This window comes from Chiloscyllium plagiosum, unplaced genomic scaffold, assembly GCF_037043375.1.
Source record: "Chiloscyllium plagiosum isolate Xiang-an unplaced genomic scaffold, Cpla_swu_hap1 HiC_scaffold_18, whole genome shotgun sequence".
NCBI classification, from domain to species: Eukaryota; Metazoa; Chordata; class Chondrichthyes; order Orectolobiformes; family Hemiscylliidae; genus Chiloscyllium; species Chiloscyllium plagiosum.
This window is the reverse complement of record NW_028270156.1, coordinates 24,782,787-24,803,559: the sequence shown is the minus strand read 5'-3', so window position 1 is coordinate 24,803,559 and position 20,773 is coordinate 24,782,787. Positions and strand designations below refer to the sequence as shown.

General features: G+C 40.8%; 1 protein-coding gene across 3 annotated transcripts in view; it reads left to right on the top strand.

Moving 5' to 3' along the window:
• Positions 1-20,773, top strand: part of depdc7a (DEP domain containing 7, paralog a) — a 53,295-nt gene that overhangs the window by 9,096 nt on the left and 23,426 nt on the right. For all 3 annotated transcript variants that reach the window (XM_087996342.1, XM_043705524.2, XM_043705525.2), the window contains exons 2-5: positions 1,315-1,714; positions 3,494-3,621; positions 5,819-6,005; positions 17,512-17,729. In XM_087996342.1, the coding sequence (XP_087852468.1) occupies positions 1,315-1,714; positions 3,494-3,621; positions 5,819-6,005; positions 17,512-17,729 (933 nt within the window). The remainder of the gene's footprint in view (positions 1-1,314; positions 1,715-3,493; positions 3,622-5,818; positions 6,006-17,511; positions 17,730-20,773) is intronic.

Genomic DNA, 20,773 nt, shown 5'->3' with positions numbered 1-20,773 from the left:
CTTATTTAATGTGAAGAGCACCTTTCTTTGGTTTGTTAATCATGATGGCACAAGAGTTGGCTGTTTGGCCTAGCTTTTTTTCTATAAAGCAATCCAGTTAATACCATTTTATTTCCTTGCTGTATCCATGTAGTCTTCCACATTTATTCTTCAGTGTGCATCCAATTTCTTTTGAAATTGCCTCTCCTACCACTGTCTTTGCAAGTAGAGGCCCAGGTCATGACCTCATATTTAAACTCCTCTTCCTTGTTAAATCAGCTAAATAGAAACTGTATTTCCTTACCAACTTTATCCAACCTGCCAAACCTTGTACATTCTGAAATATTACCAAACCACTTTACTCAGAACAATCTAGGTTCTCCACCCCAAGCTTTAGCTAAAGTGCTTCATCCCTCAAGGTTCTGCACTCAACTCTAAGTTCATCACTGGGATTATACTGAAATGCTCCAAGCTTCTTATCCTTAAAATGTATCCAAAGCTGAACACTAAATTGAGATGATTTTATGATCCATGTAGGTTTAAGAGCACCTGTTTTTACCCTGATCTTTATTAAAATATTTAAGATCCACAATTGTTCTAGGACAGATGAAAAAGTGTCAATTGGCTTTTCAAATCAGCAAGTCTCCTATCTCCTCCTCTCTCTTCCCTTCTCTTCCCCCCCCTCCCCCAATCATGCCCTGCATTTCAACCATCTGAATCCAAATCCATTTAGAAGGCCTTGTGACGATATCAGCTTCCGCCATACTTCAAGGCAATATAATCTGACCTGTGCAACTAATCTCGTCTGCAAAATGTAGAAATTGGCTAGAATCTCTTGTACAACTGGACCCTTTATCCTTTCTATACAATAAAGTGTGTGAAAGTTTCTTATTTCCACTGCTTTTTCTGGTTATCTTAAATCAGCGCACTCATGCTTTCCTTCCAATGGTGCAAACAGTTTTTACTTGTGCCTCTGTCCTGATTTCTCAGTCTTTTTAATTCTATTATATTTCCCTTCTGTCTTTTGGAGGGAAAACTGTACCAGCCACTGCTTTAACATAATGTTCAGACCAATTGTTCTGTAAGTGTTGACCCAGAACACCTTTAACTTTTTTGTGGGGTCTTATGGGGTTTCTTAACCTTCACCAGCAGGGGAGAGGCCTGATTTTAATATCACTGAAAAGTAGTAATTAGTGTTCCCTCAGCACTTTACTAGATGAATTATGCTCAAGACTCTGCAATGTTGTTTGAATGCGGTGAATGCGTTATCCACTGAGGCAGGGTTGATACTTTAGTATTACGGTTTGAGACTGCTTTTTGTTTTTCCTCTTTCAGAATTGCCAACTTCAAAACAGTTTAGAGCAACTCATATTTGGTGTAACATAATTGTTGCCCTTCAGTCAGAAGTGGAGGTGAAACGTCGCAGACACCATCTAAAACATCACAATGACTGTTTCCTTGGTTCTGATGCTGTCGATCTTATCCTGAGTCACCTTCTGCAGAATTGTTATTTTGGAGAAGTTCAAATTTCCCGCTCAAAAGTGGTGCGGCTTTGTCAGGCTTTGATGGATAATAAGGTCTTTGAACCAGTTGGCACAAAGCTTTTTAGCAAGGATAAAGAATGTGCTTTTGAAGACAGCTGCAGTTTGTACAGATTTACCACTGTGCATAGATGGGTTGATGTTGTGAATGAATGCCAAGCTTCTGGCCATGGATTCAATGGATTACATAGGAGGTAAGTTCAAGATTTTAAATATGACATCCTTCCACCTTTCTTAGACGTGGCAGCAATGTTTTATTACTGTCAGCTGTTCACTGCAGTGCTGGGGGGAAAAACCTTGAACCCAACCAATAATTACAATTAGAACCTGTTTTGGACTTTGAATTTTGGAAGCTATTTTTAACATTCTGAAAATGGTTTTGTATGTCTGCACAACACGTAGTCCAGAGAATGCAGAAATTGGCTTGAATCACTAATAAGGATAGGTCCCTCTATCCTTCATTTACAATTGAACAGGAGCAACGTGCAAGGTTCCAGTGAGGACCTGTATTGTTCTGGCTTGCTGTCAAAAGGTACAAATGACTAACCTTCCTTTAGCTTAAACCCACAAGTACAGGAAAACCGTGTTGTTTCACTAAATCATCCTGATCTCAACTACACTTGATGGTTTCATAACCCTTAGATTTTTGTTCATCAAAAATACTGTTTTGGCTTTGATCTCAATTGACAACCCATGAGCCCCTCCCTTTTTTTTTCAACCGTTATTAGCTTGGGTGGGGTGAGGGAAGTGAGGCAGGGGTGTGAAAGGGAAAGAAATGTTCTTGATTTGTTGTCTTTTATGACCAAATGCTTCCTGATAATGCTGAACAACCTAGCTGTAAATCTAAAGTTATTCCTTTTTCCGCCAGAGGAATTAGGGGAGACCCAAAAGATTGGGATTGAATTGGGAGTCAACAAACACCTTAACTAGGTGATCCCTTTTAGATTAAAAAGGAAAACAAATTTAGTCGATGCCTCTAGGACCTGATATAGTTGTGAATTCCTTCTCGTGGGCCAACATTTCCTTGCAGTGTAGTGCCTAGAACTGAATGTATTTACTCTAAAGTAAATTATCCTACCCTTGAGGTCAGGACCAGCATTCCATTAACCTTTTTTTTGTGCTAGCTTTTAGTTATTTCCATGCTTGCACCTCCAAGTCTCTGCTCCTCCACAGTCCCTGAATTCTCTCCATTTAGACAATACTCTGATCAGTCTTTATTGGATCCAGAGCAAATGACCCCTTACCTTTTCATTGACTTGAAATTAGTTTTGTCAAGCTTAGCATTGATGGAATCTAAAATCCACTAAGTACTCTTTTTTACTGATACAAATAACAAATATTGTGAATGCTGGAAATACTCAGCTGGGCAGGTGGTATCTGCACATGGTTGACTTTTGAGTCAAGACATTTTTTCCATTTCCAATGAAATATTTCTCAGGTCACTCAGACCTGCTGAGTATGTTCAGCATTTTCTAGTTAACCTATCTTGCTGCACAGATGCGCTAATCAGTGCAAGGTAGGTTATCTGTACTCTTAACTTTTTAAATTCTTATTCACTTTGGTTCTATGGATGTGTTTCTGGTGACTCTATACATTTAGCCCTTGCAGTTTGGAAAAGATTTGAGCAAGGATGTTGGATTTTTGACACTCAGTTTCATGGTCACTGGTACCTTCTATCAAAGCAATAGGTCAAACTCTATTAATGGATTCACAAGTTTATCTAGTGCATGCTGGGAAGGGAGGATAAATGAAAGCCCCAGATGTGGAACCCTTTCCTAATGCCCACATACTTTTACATGAATAATGTAATGGGGTTGAAAATGTAATCAATGGTATATTGTTCAAGCTTTCTATAGCTAAGATAAATTCAACAATTACCCTCATGTCATCTCCCAAATCCAAAAGCTGTCAAATTCATATGAACATAGTTGAATAAACTTGGTTGTATGAACAAGTCTTAATCTTTCTTTTAGGCATGAACCAGATCATTTTTCCACTGCTAACCACCCTCCTGACAGTCCTTTAGAAGAACTGCTCAGTAACTTGAATTTAAAACCTGTAGCTGCTTCATCCATTGGAACTTCGCAGTTGCCTCATCAAGGTACGTGTTGCTTATGTTGAATGACAGCCATCACCTAAGACTATGAAATGTTCAGTAGAACAACTCTTCAGCTTGGCTAACATGAATGCTACATGTTCTTGACTTATACACCACAGTTGTCTCAGTCATATTTTGCAGCTAGTATTCATGCAAATGTTTTCTTATCTGTTTCTCCTACAGGAAACATGGTAGATGGGTTTCCAAAGCTGAGTGCCAAATTTCCCATGCAACTGTTTCCATACAAGCTCAAAGAATGAGTACTTAATGGCCTATCGTACAATATTTGATAGACCTTGGTCACTGACTCTTGTAGAACTGCTCAAACGTGGTGATAAAGGGCAGAAGTTGTTTTCTGTTTCATAGTCTTTTCCAGGTTCAGGAATAAAAATTAATTGAATACAAAACTAGGATCAATTAAATCCAACATTTGCTGAGGTGGCTTCAGCATTTACTCCCAAGGGTTCCTCCAGAAGGCAAAGGCAGATGTAGGGGGGAAATCCAACCAGCTGCAGGACCTGCTCACAGTCTCGACTTTGACAGGCAGGAGGCTGGGAGGACACATCAGGTGAAGTTGATATTTTTGGGTGTAACCTTTCTTCAGGACTGGGGGTGGGTGTTAAAGGAGTTTGGGTTTGTGGGGGGGTTGGTGGTGGCAGCAGGCAGGGTGGGGATAGGTGAATACAAGTAGAAAGTATGACCTGGTTGATCAATGGGAGGAGTGAATCTGGTAGATGGCCAAGAATGGAAGGGAGGTGAAGGAGCTGGGAAGAGAATTGGGCAGAGGGGTCATTTGAAATTGGAGAACTGAGTCCTCTGGACTATAGGTTCCCCAGGTGGAAAATAAGATGGAGTTACTCCAATTTGAGGTTTGATTTGTCATGGCAGTAGAGGAGGTCAAAGATGGCCATGTTGGAAAGCGGAATTAAAATGGGCAGTGGTTGGGTGGTCCAGTCGTCCCCCTGCAGGCCCAGCTGAGCTGCTTGGTGAAACTTTCCCTTAGTTTACATTTGGTCTCGCCAATGTGGTTGGGAGCACCGGATACAGTAAACTAGGTTGGAGGAGTGGCAGGTGAAGCTGCTACTCACCTGGAAGGACTATTTGGGGCCCTGGATGGTGGTGAGTGGGGTGATGGGCTGGCACCATCTCCAATTTGGGTGTTTTAGCACTTTTCATCTCACAATTTATCAGAATCCCTACAGTATCCTGTCTGAATAGCACAGTGGGAGAATATTAATACTGCTTTGCAGTTGCCCACCTCCAAGGTCAATAAATGTTGACCTTTTTTGTACTAGAGGTTTTTAAAACCTCACACCACTAAATCACTTGCTTGATGGAACTCTTCTGAAGTCACATTGGACTCAACATTAACTTTGTTTCTCTTTCTCTGCAAATATGCTCCCAGACCTACTGAGTTTCTCCATTATTTTTAGATTTTTCCAGTATCTGCACTCCATTAAAGACTAACTGCAATGTTAACTTTAGTACTGCTTGCTGCATCTGATTTTTGATTTTTATCTGTTTACTTTTTAAGCTTTTAACAATCTAACTGATTACAATTTCATCTTTAAAGTAGGTCAACTTTTGTCTGCAAAAATTTGTTGTAATACTGAAGCATAATAGTCTGAGTAAATGTATCATGTGAAGGGTTATTTCTCAATGGTTCAATATCTGCAAAACCAGGATGTGTATGAATTGATTTAATAATCAAAAGAAATGGCACTTCTCAGCAGGTTGTAACTGACCTTTTTTATCTGAATATGGGTGTTAGCAAGGCCACAGTTATAATTGATTCCTAATTTCCCTTGTGTTGAGTCCCTGTTGTATGAACAAGTAAAACCTGGTTAAAATTTTGTAACTTAACAAACTTTGACCAATTGCAATAATGTGCAGAGTATCTAGACTGTTTGCAATCTTGAGGGTGTTTTAAAGAATGTGTTCTATAAAAACAATCTTCCATTATGGAAGATTATCATAAACACTTGCACAGTTCACTCTTCAGTTTTGATGCTTTGCAAGATGCCTTTGTGAAATGGATACTCTGCTGTAAACCTTGTGTAGCACTGAATGACAATTTAGCATGTGTGCCTTAACAATTTCATTAAAACTGTTTCTGGCTGAGTTGTAGGGGTGGTTTCTCAAACTGTTTTGATCATGTTAGGCTATTTTTTAATGTCCTCCATAATCTTCTTTTCCCCAGTGGTTGAAGAGATATGGCAAGAACAAGCAATTCTGCGTCTGTTACAGCTGATTGATCTCCCAATCTTGGATTCTCTATTGGATAGAAAAGAGCATCAGACAAAGCTACAGAGTTCAAGCACTAAAGCTAATGACATAACAAGGAATTTTCTGGACCGGGAAATTCTAAAGGCCTTCAGTGATTCTCAGTATGTATTTGTAGGACTGTCTGTTCATTGTTTCACCTTTTTCAATTGTAATTCTCATAATACTAAACAATGTTGGGCCATTGTGAACACTAGGCTAATAGTTGTAAAAATGTGGTATGTCCGTTCGTTCCATTCAAAACCAAGAGCAAAGTTAAAAATCTCAACACCAAGTTATAGTCCAACAGGCTTGCTTGGAAGCACTGGTGCTGCTCCATCATAACCACCTGATGAAGGAGCAGCACTCCGAAAGCTAGTGGTTCCAAATAAACCTGTTGGACTAAACCTGGTGTTGCGATTTTTAACTTTGTATACCCCAGTCCAACACTGTCTCCAAATTAAAACCAAGGGCATTTTTCTTTTCCAGTGCTTGTATTGCTTACCTAGGGGTTCAGTTGACTGGAAGGCTCACTTGCAGTGCAGAGTTCATGTCAACCATGTTCAATCCACATTGGCTGAAAGCTTTTTTTATTCTGTCTCTCTCACCACCCCCTCGGGTCAAGTAAGTGGTGACTTCCTGGTTATACTGCCACCAGTTGTCTGAGTGCTACCCTAGGGTCTGGTAGGACAATGGCAAGTATACCTTATTGCATACCAATGATACACACTAAAATATTTCTACTAATTGGAGTCATACCTGACAGGAAGATGGTTGCTGGCTGGTCATCTCTACAGGAGTTCCTCAGGGTAGTGGTAGAGGCCCAACCATCTTCAGCTGTTTGATCAATGGCCTTCTCTCCAGCATAAGGTAGGAAGTGGGGTTGTGCAATCATCTGTGCACAATGTTCACTATTTTCAGTGATACTGAACCAGTCCATATTCAAATGCAACACTCATTGGACAATATCTAGGCTAGTGCTGACAAGTGGCAAGGAACACTTGCCAGATGGTGACCATCGCCAGTAAGGGACAATCTAACCACCATTCAATGGGGCTACCATCACTGGATTCCCTACTAACATCCTTGGGGTAATCATTGACCAGAAACTCAACTGGACTCACCACATGAGCACCTTTTGGATGGAGAACAGGCTGGCTATTTATTGCACTCATCATTACACGATGGAGTGTCCATTTCGAGTTTTCTCGTCGCTCGTCGACATATGACATTAACCTCTTTCCAGCGAAACCACAGCCTGAAGATCTAAAAAGGGACGGTTTTAAAAAAAAACAATGTAAAATTAAAATAGCATTGTGATGCAGAATTCCAGCAGGGTAGGATGAGCTAGGGCTTTCAACCGTTTAGCAGGATACCCTATCATCCTCTGTTGTGTGAAGCTTGTGATTTATTTAATTATAAACACCCATCTATCCACCACCCTTACCTAGGTGATCTAAAATTGAACAACTTTATTAATAAAAATAATAAAATCTATGATTAAAACTCACTAAAAACTCATAAAACTATAACCACTAAGACCATTACAATACTTAAAATTGCTAAAATTAACAAATAAATATAACTATAAAATACTAATAATGCCAGAGTTCCTATGAGTCCATAAACACTCTCAGGAGTTCAAGAGTCAAAGATAGGGTGAGGTTTGAGATATTTCGAGCGAACATTTTATATTTTTCTATCCCAAGGGTCTTCATCAGGTTAGAGTTCTTTCCAAACCATTTGCCTCGGGCGCCCATAAGAAACCCATAAAACACTACGGTTCCACTGCCGGTTAAATTCCTTATCTCTTGATCAAGGTGTCCGTATTTCCTAATCTTTTCCTCCCAAGCCTCCTCGAGGGAGTTGATTTGAAAGTCCGATCTTATCGTTACATCCACCACCACGGACTGCGTACCCTTTTGCAAGACAATATCTGGTATCCACAGTTTATCAGACTTGTCCCGTATCCGTGGCTCAACAAAGACTGTCCATCCATATTTCCTTACAAATCCAATTAATTCCTCTACAATTCTGTTGTGCCTCTTTATTCGCATGTTCTTTACAAAGGGGCACCAACCAGAAATATGAGCAACAGTCTCAGAAGTTTCTTCACACCTTCTACAATTCTTGATGTTGAAAGGCCTTCCATACGTCAGTGATGCCCTCGTTGGATAGAGGTTAGCTCTTAATAGCAGCGAACTTATCACTTTAGACGATTTCATGTGCTGTATCCTCTGTAACCAACTATTTGAGATGTTATCATTCTTATAATAATGAATTCCTGCACCTTGGCAGGGGAGGGTCATCCACTTTTGCATCTCCACCGTTCTCCAATTTGCATAATTTGCGCTCCCGTATTCTTCCAAACCGTCTTCGTCTTCATCGCTATTCACGACGATATCCCTTTCCTCTGATCCACAGATAATCTCTGGATTCCAGATGTTTTCCATTACTCTTAGTTTACTCAACTTCCGCATTCGATCCTTCAAGCTACTTCCGGCAAATTTAAATGACGCATGTAGCACCCCATCTTCCGACCTCAGCAGCGATCCAAACTTGCTCATAATCGAAATCGGGATAAATATCGCTAAGCGGTTTATGGCAAGGCCTCCATCTCGAGACTTGGCATATAAAATGCCGTCTGTGATGGATTGTGGTAGGTGTAAGATTTCTTTGATCGCGTTCTTAATAATACCATCCAATCTCTTTAAATAATTCAGAGAAACCTCTGATAAAACCAAATAATAAAATAGCCTCTGGATAAAATATGTTTTTAAAATTTCAATCTTTTGAACGGGCTTCAGGGATGAACCTTTTTAAGTTCCCTATCCATAGTTCTAATTGGTTTTCCCAATTGACCTTGCTAATCCCCAACCAGGGGTCAATTTTGGCCCCTAAATATTTATCAGTGGTCCCTGGCTCAATAAATTGAATCTCCCGATCTTCAAATTTCCAATTAGGCTTATCATTATAAATAAAGGACTTGTTCTTGTGACTAAAATAGAACCCTTTAGTTTTTTTAATATTAACCTCCAGTCCTGTGTTCCGACAGAATCTTTCAACTAATCTAAGATTAAATACCATACCCTCATACATCTCACTAATTAGGGCAATATCGTCAGCAAATGCCAACGTTGCACAATGGCAATCCTTCCCACCTTCGTCCAGGAATATCCCCTTTTGTTTCTCTTCAATCGTACTAATCAGCGGGTCCATAATTATATTAAATAAAATTGGCGATAAAGCATCGCCCTGCTTAACCCCGCATAAAATCGGAATATTGTCGGTTTTACAATTAAAACCCTCGATCTGGGTAAAATTATTTTCATAAAGATCCCTAACTAGTTGTATAAACACTCCCGGGAGCTGGAGTCTTCTAAGAGCTGTCACAATCAGTTTGTGTCCCACTGTGTCGAAGGCTTTGGCTAAATCTACAAAAACTATTGCAAGATCCTTCTTCTTATATTTTGCCCCCTTTATTATATTTTCTAGAATCTTAATATTCTCCTCGCACCCTGGGACTCCCGTCATAAATCCTTTTTGTCTTTTATTCAAATTGATAACCTTACTCAATCTATTAGCCATAATTTTGGTAAAAATTCTTAGTAACATTGGACCAATAGTGATTGGTCTCCAGTTGTTAATATCTAATAGTTCTTCCTCGTTGTTACTTTTTGGGATAAGTACGGTCCTACTAATCTTCAACTGATCTGGTATCCTGCCCGAGGCCACCCAGATTGAGTACAGTCTTGGCAGCAGCATATTGTCCTTATTAAAAAATTTTAATAATGTCTCCCATTGTCATCCCATCGGGACCCGCAGCAGTCTTGATGTCCATCGCCTTAATGGCACAGTCAACATCTTCTTCTACCACTACCAGTCCCGTTAGAACTGCAAACTGGGATTCCTCTATCTGATTATTATACTTGGCAAAGCCCCTCAAATTATTCTTCTCATTGACCTTTGTTAATTTACCCTTAAAATAGTCTTCTAAATCTTTCTTTTCTAAGGGGCACTTACTTCTACCCGGAGCCCCCATTAGGGTTCTAGCTAAGTATTGGCGTTTTGTTTTAAAAAGGACCTGCATTTCTTTAAACTTTCCTTTTTTCTTACCATATCTACTTATTGCACCATTAACCTTCTTATTCTTCCTTACTTCACTATCCTTTGATTTAACATCTGTCCGTTTATTCTGTTTAGTCTTATTGCTAGTGTTTTCTTTATTCTTCTTCTCTATCTTATTTAGGATCATCTTCATAATCCTTTCATACTCATTTTTTCCCTTTTTATTCCTACCCAGGTTTACTTCAATTAAACTAAGTAGTTCATCCACTGATCCCTCCGGGCAATCCAAGTTGTTAACATCGTTATGGGTACTATCTATTCCTTCCTGTGACCTATCCACAATCTCGTTACTTTCCTCTTCCTCATCCATATTACTATTCAGTAATATCTCTTCATCTACTTCAGTCTTTTTATCATTCATTTTAGTTTTCTTGGTTAACAGCCGCCTTTTATCTGAAATTTGCTTTGCAGTCTTTGATCCTAACCTTTCCGCAATCAATTTATTAATATTCCTTTTGCCAGCAAATTCTAACTCTAAATTTAGCAACATATTCACTTCCTCGGCTGACCACACACCCTTCCTACTATTCTCATTACTACCCTCTTTCTTCCTACCTTCACTGCTCTTAATCTTCCTCTTCTCATTCCTCAAATTAGGGTGTGCATGCCGCTCATGCTGCCCAAGGCCTCTGGCTGTACTAAATCTTGAGGGACATAGATCACATAAATACTTTTTCAATTCCATCTCCACATTACTATTACCAATATTCACACTAGCATCGATCTCAACATTTAAATTATCAATAACCCCCTTGGTACATTTCGAAAAATGGCAAGCCACTGCCTGGTAGCTCCCTTCCCAGCTACACTTACTGCACCTTATCCTAATGGCCTTAATCCCTTTGCATATTTTAAGATGTTTCCTAAAACCCCCCGTTGTGTTATAAACATTCTTACAATATTTACACTTAAAATCGTCTATGGGGTAGTTAACAATTATTTCTAGTTCCTCAGGTTTCTCTACACTTATTGGATGGACAATCCTTTCATCCCCTCTCTCATCCTCGCTCTCCAGAACTCTGCTACACTTAAAATTAAATGGCCCTTTAAAACTCGAATTAAAAATTGTCCAGCTCTTGAGTGGACTACGCTGTAGAGGGGCCTTCTCTCTCAGCCTATCCATTCGAATTTCCGTAGTACTGTTCTGGGCACTATTATCGGTGTCCCCGTGCCTGCCCGAGGACAACCTGGCCGGAACAAATCGTAAAGTCTCGTCCGTCTGGGTCTGGATTGAGACGGATTGAACAGTTCGGGTTTGGCTTGCACACTTTACGCACGGGGCCGCCAATAGCCACTGGCTTTCAGAGCAGGTGAGAGGCTACGAATATTGTGGCAAGTAACTCTCCACCTGACTTCCAAAAGCCTGTTCTCCATCCAAAAGGTGCATGTCAGGAATGTGATGGAATCGTCTCCACTTGCCTGGATAAGTGTAGTCCCAACGACATGATTGGCACTGCATCCACTCCCTCTATGATGCACGGCAGAAATTCACCCAAGATCCTCAGACAGCACCTTCCAAACCCATGACCCCTCCTATCTAGAAGGGCAAGGGCAGCAAATATGGGAATGCCACTACCATCAAGTTCCCTTCCAAACCATCCACCATCCTGACTTGGAAATATATTGGTGTTCCTTCACTGTCACCTGTCAAAATCCTGGATTATCCTCCATAATGGTGTTGTGGATCAACCCAGAGCAGGTGGACTGCAATGGTTCAGAGATATTTGACTACTACCTTAAAGGCAACAAGGGACCAGCTCGCAACACCCACATCCCACAAATAGGTGTGTTTTTTAAAAAAAAAAATCCCTTATTTTGTGCACTTTCTGAGCCTCTTGGGGAAAGGATGAAATTTCTGATATTAACCTTTAATCTGATCTCCTTCCCGAGTGGCAATTTTTCTATAATACTAGTAGTTTGACTGGAACAATTTGTAATTTACCATGTCAAACTGATCTTTACCCAGCACTACCTTAAACATTTTTGAAGTAACTATGTAACCTAGCATTATGTATGTGCCACACTTTCAGAAAACATTGAGATTTGTATAGAAGAGGGATTGATTTATTAACACTTAAATACTCAAATCTAATTGTCTTGCAGCTCTATTGGACTAAACTTTTTAAGTGTAATGTAAATAGTGATCTGGATTATATGTCCACCTCAAGGATGAAAAAGTGCTGTAAGAGGTTCAGTATTATCAGTGGTGTCCTTAGCTGAACTAAAGTCCTTGCACTGAATGCATATAGAATCTTAGTCTGCATAATACAGAATATTGCCAGAGGAAGTGGAGGCTGGTACAATTGCAACATTTGAGGAATTTGGATGGGTATATGAATAGGAAGATTTGGAGGGATATGGGCTGGGTGCTGGCAGTTGGGACTAGATTGGATTGGGATATCCAGTCGGCATGGATGGGTTTGACCGTAGGGTCTTTTTCCATGCTGTACCCTATGACTCTATCGAGAAGATAGCATAGACTAAGGATGATAGCTGAGAAGTTGTAATATCAAGAAAGCTGGATGGACTGAGGTTCTCTGGCAAATATGGCTGAGTGTTAAGCTAATGGGCTTTTGAGATGTTTGGGCTAAGTAATAAGGAAGATGGTTCCTGTGGTTCTGTTCGCCGAGCTGGAAGTTTTTGTTGCAAACGTTTTGTCCCCTGGCTAGGTGACATCAGTGCTTGGGAGCCTCCTGCAAAGCGCTTTTTTGATGTTTCCTCCGGTGTTTATAGTGGTCTGTCCCTGCCGCTTCAGTTTCAGCTGTAGTGGTTGGTATATTGGGTCCAGGTCGATGTGTTTGTTGATGGAGTTTGTGGATGAATGCCATGCCTCTAAGAATTCCCTGGCTGTTCTGTCTGGCTTGCCCTATGATAGTAGTGTTGTCCCAGACTGAATTAATGTTCAGTCGAAGATGGTTCCATTTGTGGAGTCCAAAATAAAGACTTTGGAAACTTTACCCAAAGACTGATCAGAATGTGGAGTTTGTAACCAGAAAAGTAACATAATAACACTTTGATTTAACTGGGGAAAGAGTGAGAACCCCAATGGGATGGTCTTCATCTGAGTTGTGCTGGACTGTTTTCCTTGCCTGCTGGAAAACTGAGGCTTTTAAATTAAATGGGGACAAGGGATCAAATTTGGAAAGTCATGTGAAGCCCCAGGAAATGATAAACAGTCTGAGGAAATAGACAATAACAAATTTCTCAACCAGCAAATAAGACTAGAATTTTCAATGTAAAAAAAAACTAAAGGCTCAGCAGATTTCATTCAAAATAAAATATGGCACAAATAGAACTGACGATCTGGTAGCTATTGCAGATACATGGCTGTAGAATGACAAGGATTGGGATCTGGAGGGTACAGAGCATTTATGAATAATAGGAAACTTTAAGAGGTGACTCCAATACTAGATTAGATTCCTTACACTATGGAAACAGGCCATTGGCCCAACAAGTCCACACCGACCCTCCAAGTAACCCACTCATGCCCACTTTCCCCTGACTAATGTACCTTACACAGGGCAATTTAGCATGACCAATTCACCTAACCTGCATATTTTGGATTGCTGGTATTAACATGGTAAAGGGATTGATCCTAGTTCAGGAAACCAGGACGTAAAAGCCATTTAGCTAGAATAATTTGAGAAATATGCCACAAGTGACAAACAGGCTCCCAAAGTAGTGTAACAGAAGAAATGAGCTTAACAAAGCTATAATGATTATGGGAGATTTTAAGTCAGCTGGGCAAAGTTAGTTCATAGTCTGTTTTTGGGATAGTTGCCTGAAAAAGCGTGCTCTGGAACTAACCAGGACATGGCTACATGACGGCTGGTATTCCACAATGAACTGTGGATGCTCATTTGGTGTTGAGCATTATCTTCATGAAACATTCTATGTATAAATGCTGCAAAAACATCCAGGTTTGGACGGCCAACTAGCAAGTAATATTCTTGCCACAGGGAAGAATCTAACCATCACCCATGACACATCAATGAAACAACTATTACAGAATACTTCACTAAAGACAGGGGTTAATACTGACAAATCGGTGAACTGAGCTTGCCAAATAGTAGTGGCTGCAAGAGCAGGCCAGAGGCTTGTAATCTTGGAGCCAGTAACCCTCACCACCCCACCCCCCCCAAAAAAAACTTGCTTTCCTGCTGTTTACAAGGTGCAAGTCAAAAATATGATGGAATACATCTACTTACCTAATGAGGTGCAGCTTCAACACTCCAGCTTGATATGCCATCCAAGACAATGTTGCTAAGTTGACACAATACTCCCCACTCCACTACTCTAGCAGTACATGCAATCAACAAGCTTCATTGCAGAACATCTTCAAGAATCCTTAGTGCCTTCCAAACCCCTGACTGCATCCATCAAGGAGATGAGTTCTGCCGATATGTAGAAACTCCGTCTACAAGTGTCCCTTCCAAGTTACTTGGTAATATATCACTATTCTTTAGTGTTGTTGGGTAAAAGTTCTGGAACTCCCTCAATAGAATGGGTTCTACCTGTAGTAAACAGACTCTGGTAGTTCAAGATGGTAGCTCACCATTACCACAACCTCGTGATTTAAGGATGAAAAATTGTAGTGCAGCCAGCAACACTAAATCTCTTGAATCAATTAAGGAAAGTTAGGATTGATAACTTCCTGTGAAGACATCCTTGGGTAACAGCGTCTAAAATGTGATTGAACCGTTTTTAGGGGAATGGTCTGAGGTGTTTTTAAAAACGTGAATGAAACAGGATATTAAATAAACTAAAATGAAGTGTTGTATTATGTTCAGGGGTCAATACAGACACTGGCAGACTTAAGAGGATATTTTAGGATCTATGGTATAGATGCATTTCAAAAGGGGTAGAATCCTACAGGACACCTTGTCAACTGATTGACTAGAAAGCTTATAGATAGAATCCATGCTTTTTTAAAAAAGCAAAAGGCAAGTCAAAACAGACTCTGCTGTGTGTAGAATGAGAGCCAGCCAGAAATAGGGGAATGGTTTGAGTATTTAGAGATAGTGACTTACTTTCTGTAGAACTAACTTTGGAATTTTAGTAAACAAAAACTAAAATGGCAGATGAATTGAACAAGCATAAGTTCTTGCTATGTAGTGTACAAATACTATCCCAGATATACGAAATCAGAAAATGAGGGGGGAGGAATTCCAGCAAATAACAATCACTGGAGAAGTGATACTGAGTGAATTGTTGGGACGGTAGGCTAAGTGCCAGGGTCCTGATGGATTGTATCCTAGGGTCTTAAAAGAAGTGACTAGTGAGAATTGATTGAATTAGTTTTAATTTTCTAAAATTCCCTTTAGGTGGGGCTTGGTCCCATTCTGTTGGAAGGCCACAAATGCAGTGCTTTCCTTTAACAAGGGAAACAGACAAAGCAGGAAATGATGGGCTGAACATTTGCCGTAGGAAAATGTTAGAAGCTATTATTAAAGGAGCTAAACCATGGCTTTGGATAAGTTCAAGGTAATTGGGCAGCTATCAAGGTTGTGTGAAGGGGAAATCTTGTTTAACATTCTCTCCTTGCATTTCCTGAATGCATTTGGTAAGGTTACTGCAAACAAAAGCTCAGGCATTGGGGCATCATATTGGCCTTGATAAAACATTGGCTAGCTAGCAGGAATAACTGGGGCAATTTCTATTTGACAAGCTTATAATGAGCTATGCTGGAACCTTAACAGTTTAAGTCATGATCTAAAGTAAGTGATGGAAGGCATGGGTAAATTTGATAGGGTGCAAGAGTAATATAGGCTATGTGAGTGAGCAGAGACACATGTGGGAAAATGTGAAGTTAGCCATTTTATTTAATAAGAATAAGTAATATATTCTCAAGTGAAATTGTGGTAGGATTGGGATGTCCTCATGCTTTGCTTACAAAAGTAATGTGGGTACAGCAAGTAATTAGGGAAGTGAATAGAATGTAAGGGAAACTGATTACAAAAGTAGGAATGGTGTGCATCAGTTGTACAGGGTGTGGATGACTCTGCATTTTGAATATTGTGGACAGTATTGTCTAGCTTAAGAAATTTTAAATGCATTGAAATTCGTTCCAAAGAACCATCTCTCCAGATGGTCATAAGTGTTTGGAACTGTCCTTTCCTGAAAAGGCAGTGGAAACAGTCCTTTTGAATATTTTAAGACAGTTAGTTAGATTCTGGTTAAACATAGGGAACAAAAGTTTAGTAGGGGTAGGCAGGAATGCAGATTTAAGATTAGTCAGATTAGTTTTGATTGCATTGAATGGCATCTGTTTGAAGGAGCCGAATAGCTGCCACCTGTTCCTGGTTCATGGAAGTTAGTTGGAGAAAGGAGTAAGAGGAGCTGATGTAGGATGGAGAGGAGGCTTGGTGAAGCAGAAAGCTAGGCTTAGAGGATGGGCTGGGCGTTTTGTTTCTATTGTGGATTTTACACCAGAGTTTTGAGCAATCTCAATTCAGCAGTAGTTTCCAGCTTTCACATGATGCTTCTCATCTCAGGCATCTATCTGACTATATTGTACCACCTCTTTCCTTTTCCCCCCCCAACATCCTTAATTCTCAGCATTCCCTTGCTTATGGCTGCATTTTGGTGCATTTACTTATGGTGAGGGTGGTGTTGGGGATGCAGTTGGGCAAGGTTTATGCTTGCTGTTTTCCTGAAAGGACATCTGATAGTGTACTAATGACACCTGCATGCCACTGTTTTTGAAACCATGTACTGCCTATACCTAGTTGCCCATTAAGGTGATTGTTAGTCACCTTTTATTGACCTGTCGTAAGTGGGCTGTAGGTACACCCTTGGTACTGTGAAGTACACCAGTCCAGTGATGAAGGAACAATGTATATTCTAGTCAGGCTGGTGAGAGATGAGGTGGTGGTCACATGCAGCTCTTCCCTGCCCCCCCCTCCTCCTAAGTGGGGGTCATTGATTCAGCTGAAGGTGAGCAAACAACCTATTCATGTCTGTTTCCATGAAGAGCTGCCTCTTGTAAAGTACTGGAGAGTTGTCAGTGAAAATCTCTTCAGGGTGAAAATTTAAAAACTGGCTTGGGGGGAAACCTTAAGACAACATGCACAGAAGCACAAAAGAAAAATACTGCTGGATCCTGTTGAGCTAATATTTTGCCATGAAAATACTTTGTCTTTAAAGATTTGTGGGCGGCATGGTGGCACAGTGGTTAGCACTGCTGCCTCACAGCGCCGGAGACCCGGGTTCAATTCCCGCCTCAGGCGACTGACTGTGTGGAGTTTGCACATTCTCCCCGTGTCTGTGTGGGTTTCCTCCGGGTGCTCCGGTTTCCTCCCACAATCCAAAGATGTGCAGGTCAGGTACATTGGCCATGCTAAATTGCCCGTAGTGTTAGGTAAGGGGTAAATGTAGGGGTATGGGTGGGTTGCGCTTCGGCGGGTCGGTGTGGACTTGTTGGGCCGAAGGGCCTGTTTCCACACTGTAATGTAATGTAATCTAATCAAATTATTTAACACTCCATTTTTTTTCACCTGTTAGGGAAGATGATTGGCTGTCATCTGCAGTCGATTTGTTGGAGTTCCTCCCAGACCTCTCAGTAGTGGAGATCAGCAGGAATCTTCCAGAACCATCCTCTGATATAGACCAGTGTAAAGTGGTGTTTTTTGATGCTATTGCTAAGTATTACAGTCAGACCAAAGAGCCTCTTCTCACCAATGACTTCTTTGACATACATACAGGAGTTGCAGAGCTGCTTGGTAAGTATGACTCTTAATTGTAACACATTTCACTAATGGCAACAATTTGCAGTGACCAGGAGTGGAACAGTAATGTCATAAAACTGTAAAATTGGTACTGGAACAAACAGCTAAAGTCGTTACAATTTTAGAATAATTGTGGTCTGTATTTGTGGAGAGTTGGACCAGTTAGACCGCTGTAACATTTTGAAAGGTTTTGTAAAACCTTTCAACATCAAAGTGACACCCTGAAGTTCTGTGTTTAACAATTAAATTCTGGGATTCTTGAAGTTTTAATTGTTCAAATATCATTATATCAAGGCCGTTTATATATTTCAAGGCACTTTTTCAAAAAAAAAACAGAGTAGCCATCTGCAATGCACTGGCTAGTCATTGGCAGTCTTGTGCTGATGAGTATGATTGTCCACCTGGAAAGTTCCATGTCACTGGTCCTGGGTTCTGTCCTTGTACAGCTGAGCCCAGTCCTAGAGCAGCCTCTGATGACACATTTTTATAGGTGTTTCTGGGAGGTGGAATTTAGTCCTTGGCTTTGAGATTCTTGGCATTCCTTCATTATTTTTTTTTTTCTTATTTCCTCTTGGCATCAGGTGTTCTCAGAATTCATTTCAGTTTCCTCCAAGTCAGTTTCTTCTGAATGGGGGTCTCCCATGTGTTGACGTTTTTTTTTTTGAGGGAAGCCTTCAGGGAGTCTTTGAAACATTCCCTTTTTGTCATCCTCTTGTTGAGTGCCTGCCTTGAGCTAGGCAAAGATTTTGATGGTTGAAACTTGGATGTTTTGGATGACACTGGCTAACTTATCCCTTGAATTTGGGCAGTATGCTTTACACATTGATTTTCTGTAAGGCACATTGCGACATTAGAGGATGTAGTCACTGTTGTAATTAAGGGCAACTCAAAAAATTTACAAACACAAAGGTCCCGCAAATTGGTTGAGATACATTTAACAGGTCTCATCAGTGTCGATTGATTATTTCAATGGAAACCATCAAACTGCACGAGTTGACACTTTGAATTGGTCCCAAGATAAGACCATAAGACATAGGAGTGGAAGTAAGGCCATTCGGCCCATCGAGTCCACTCCGCCATTCAATCATGGCTGGGCATTTCAACTCCACTTAACCGCATTTAAGATAGCATTAAATTAATGATACAATGCTGGATAAACTCCACAGGCTTAACAGCATCTGTGAAGAGAAGCAGGGTGAGCATTTAGAATCCAATCCAGTTCTTAAGTGGAGTTATCCTGAACTCTAAAGTGTCCCTCTCTACAATGCTGCCAGACCAGCTGAGTTTCTCTAGCACTGTTAGAATTACTGCAGATGCTGGAAATCAGATTTGAGTTAATGATGTTTAGGTTGGTCTACTATTAGAACCAGTATAGCTTAGCCCTATTCATAACTGGGAAATGCCATTCTCACCCACCCTTTTTTTAGGGCAGAATGGTGGCTCTGATTGGCAGTGCCAGGGAACCAGATTTGATTCCAGCCTTGGGCACATTCTTATTGGGTTTCCTCCCACAATCCAAAAATGTGCAAGTTAGGTGTATTAGACTTGATAGATTGCCCATTAGTGTCCAGAGATGTGTAGACTAAGTCACTGATTTATTGTTACATGTACTGAGATATAGTGAAAAGTGGTGTTTTGTGCTATACAGGCAAACTGTTCTGCTATCCTAATGCACTTTGTACAGTGCAGAGTGTATAACCACGGTGGGAGGGGTTGTTTACATTGGTGGCTTTCCTGAGGCAGCAGGAAACATATAGATGGAGTCTATGGATGAAAGGCTGGCTTGGGTGATGGGACTGGGTGGTGTTCACGACTCCAGTTCCTTATGGTCTTGGGCAGAGCAATTGCTGTACTGTGCTATAATGCATCCTGCTTGGATGCTTGGTGCCTGTATAAAAACTAGTCCTTGTGGATATGCCAAATTTCCTTCGCCTCCTAAGGAAGCAGACATTGTAGTTTTTTGACTCATTGACACTGGTGGACCAGGACTGATTGTCAAGGTCCTGGGAGTGAACATTCTTGACTCCTTTCACCTCTCTCCTATTGATGCAGACAAGGGTATGCCCACCAATCAATCTCCTGAAGTCAATGACCAGCTCCTTTCTGATGGAGATATTGTTGATTTTTATACCATGCTGCTAAGCACTCTTTCCTGTATTGTCTCATCATTGTTTGTGATCGGACTTGCAATGGTGGTGTCAGCAAACTTGTAAATGGAGTTGGGGGTGCAATTTGGCCACAGTAATAGTGATAAGGAGTAGAGGAGGCTGAGTATGCAGCCTTGCAGGGCACTGGTGTTGAGGTATGTAGTGGAGGTGTTGACACTTTTTTCTATTCCTGACCCATAGACTGCAATCAGGAAGTTGAGGATCTAGTTACAGATGAGGGAGCTGAGACAGGTCTTGGAGTTTAGAGATGAGTTTGTTTGGAACTATGGTCTTGAAGCTGGAACTGTAGTCAATAAGTAGGAGTCTGACTTTGTTAACTTTGTTATCCACATGTTCCATGGATGATTGTAGGGCTAGGGAGATAGTGTCTAATGTGCAAACTGCAAAGGATTAAGGCAGTTCAGTCAGCTGAAGTTCATGTAAGCTATGACTAACCCCTCAAAGCAGTCATAATTATGGAAGTCGATCTGTCTCGAGCTGAGTTTGGTGTTGCCTCTCGGTGTTTCTGGCCTTACGAAGGTCATACTTGGGTTTCCTGTATAGTCAAGGTTGCCTGTTTTCTTTTTTGTGTACCTCAGATGTGGACTTCAGTAGGACATGGATCTCCAAGTTCATCCATGATTTCAGGTTGGGGAACATGCAGATTAATGTTGGCATGCAGTCTTGCGCGCATGCACGCACACACACATTTAGGATGGCTCCTGAGTTCCTGAATTTGGATCAGTCTGCTGACCCTTAAAAAGCCCTTCTGTTGCCTCAGACCAATACTGCACAACTTTCTGTACTGGGACCTCGTGCTTCAATTGCTCCTTGTAAGCCAGGAAAAGCCTCAGTGTTGTGATGTGAATTTTTTTTGCCAAAATGTGGATA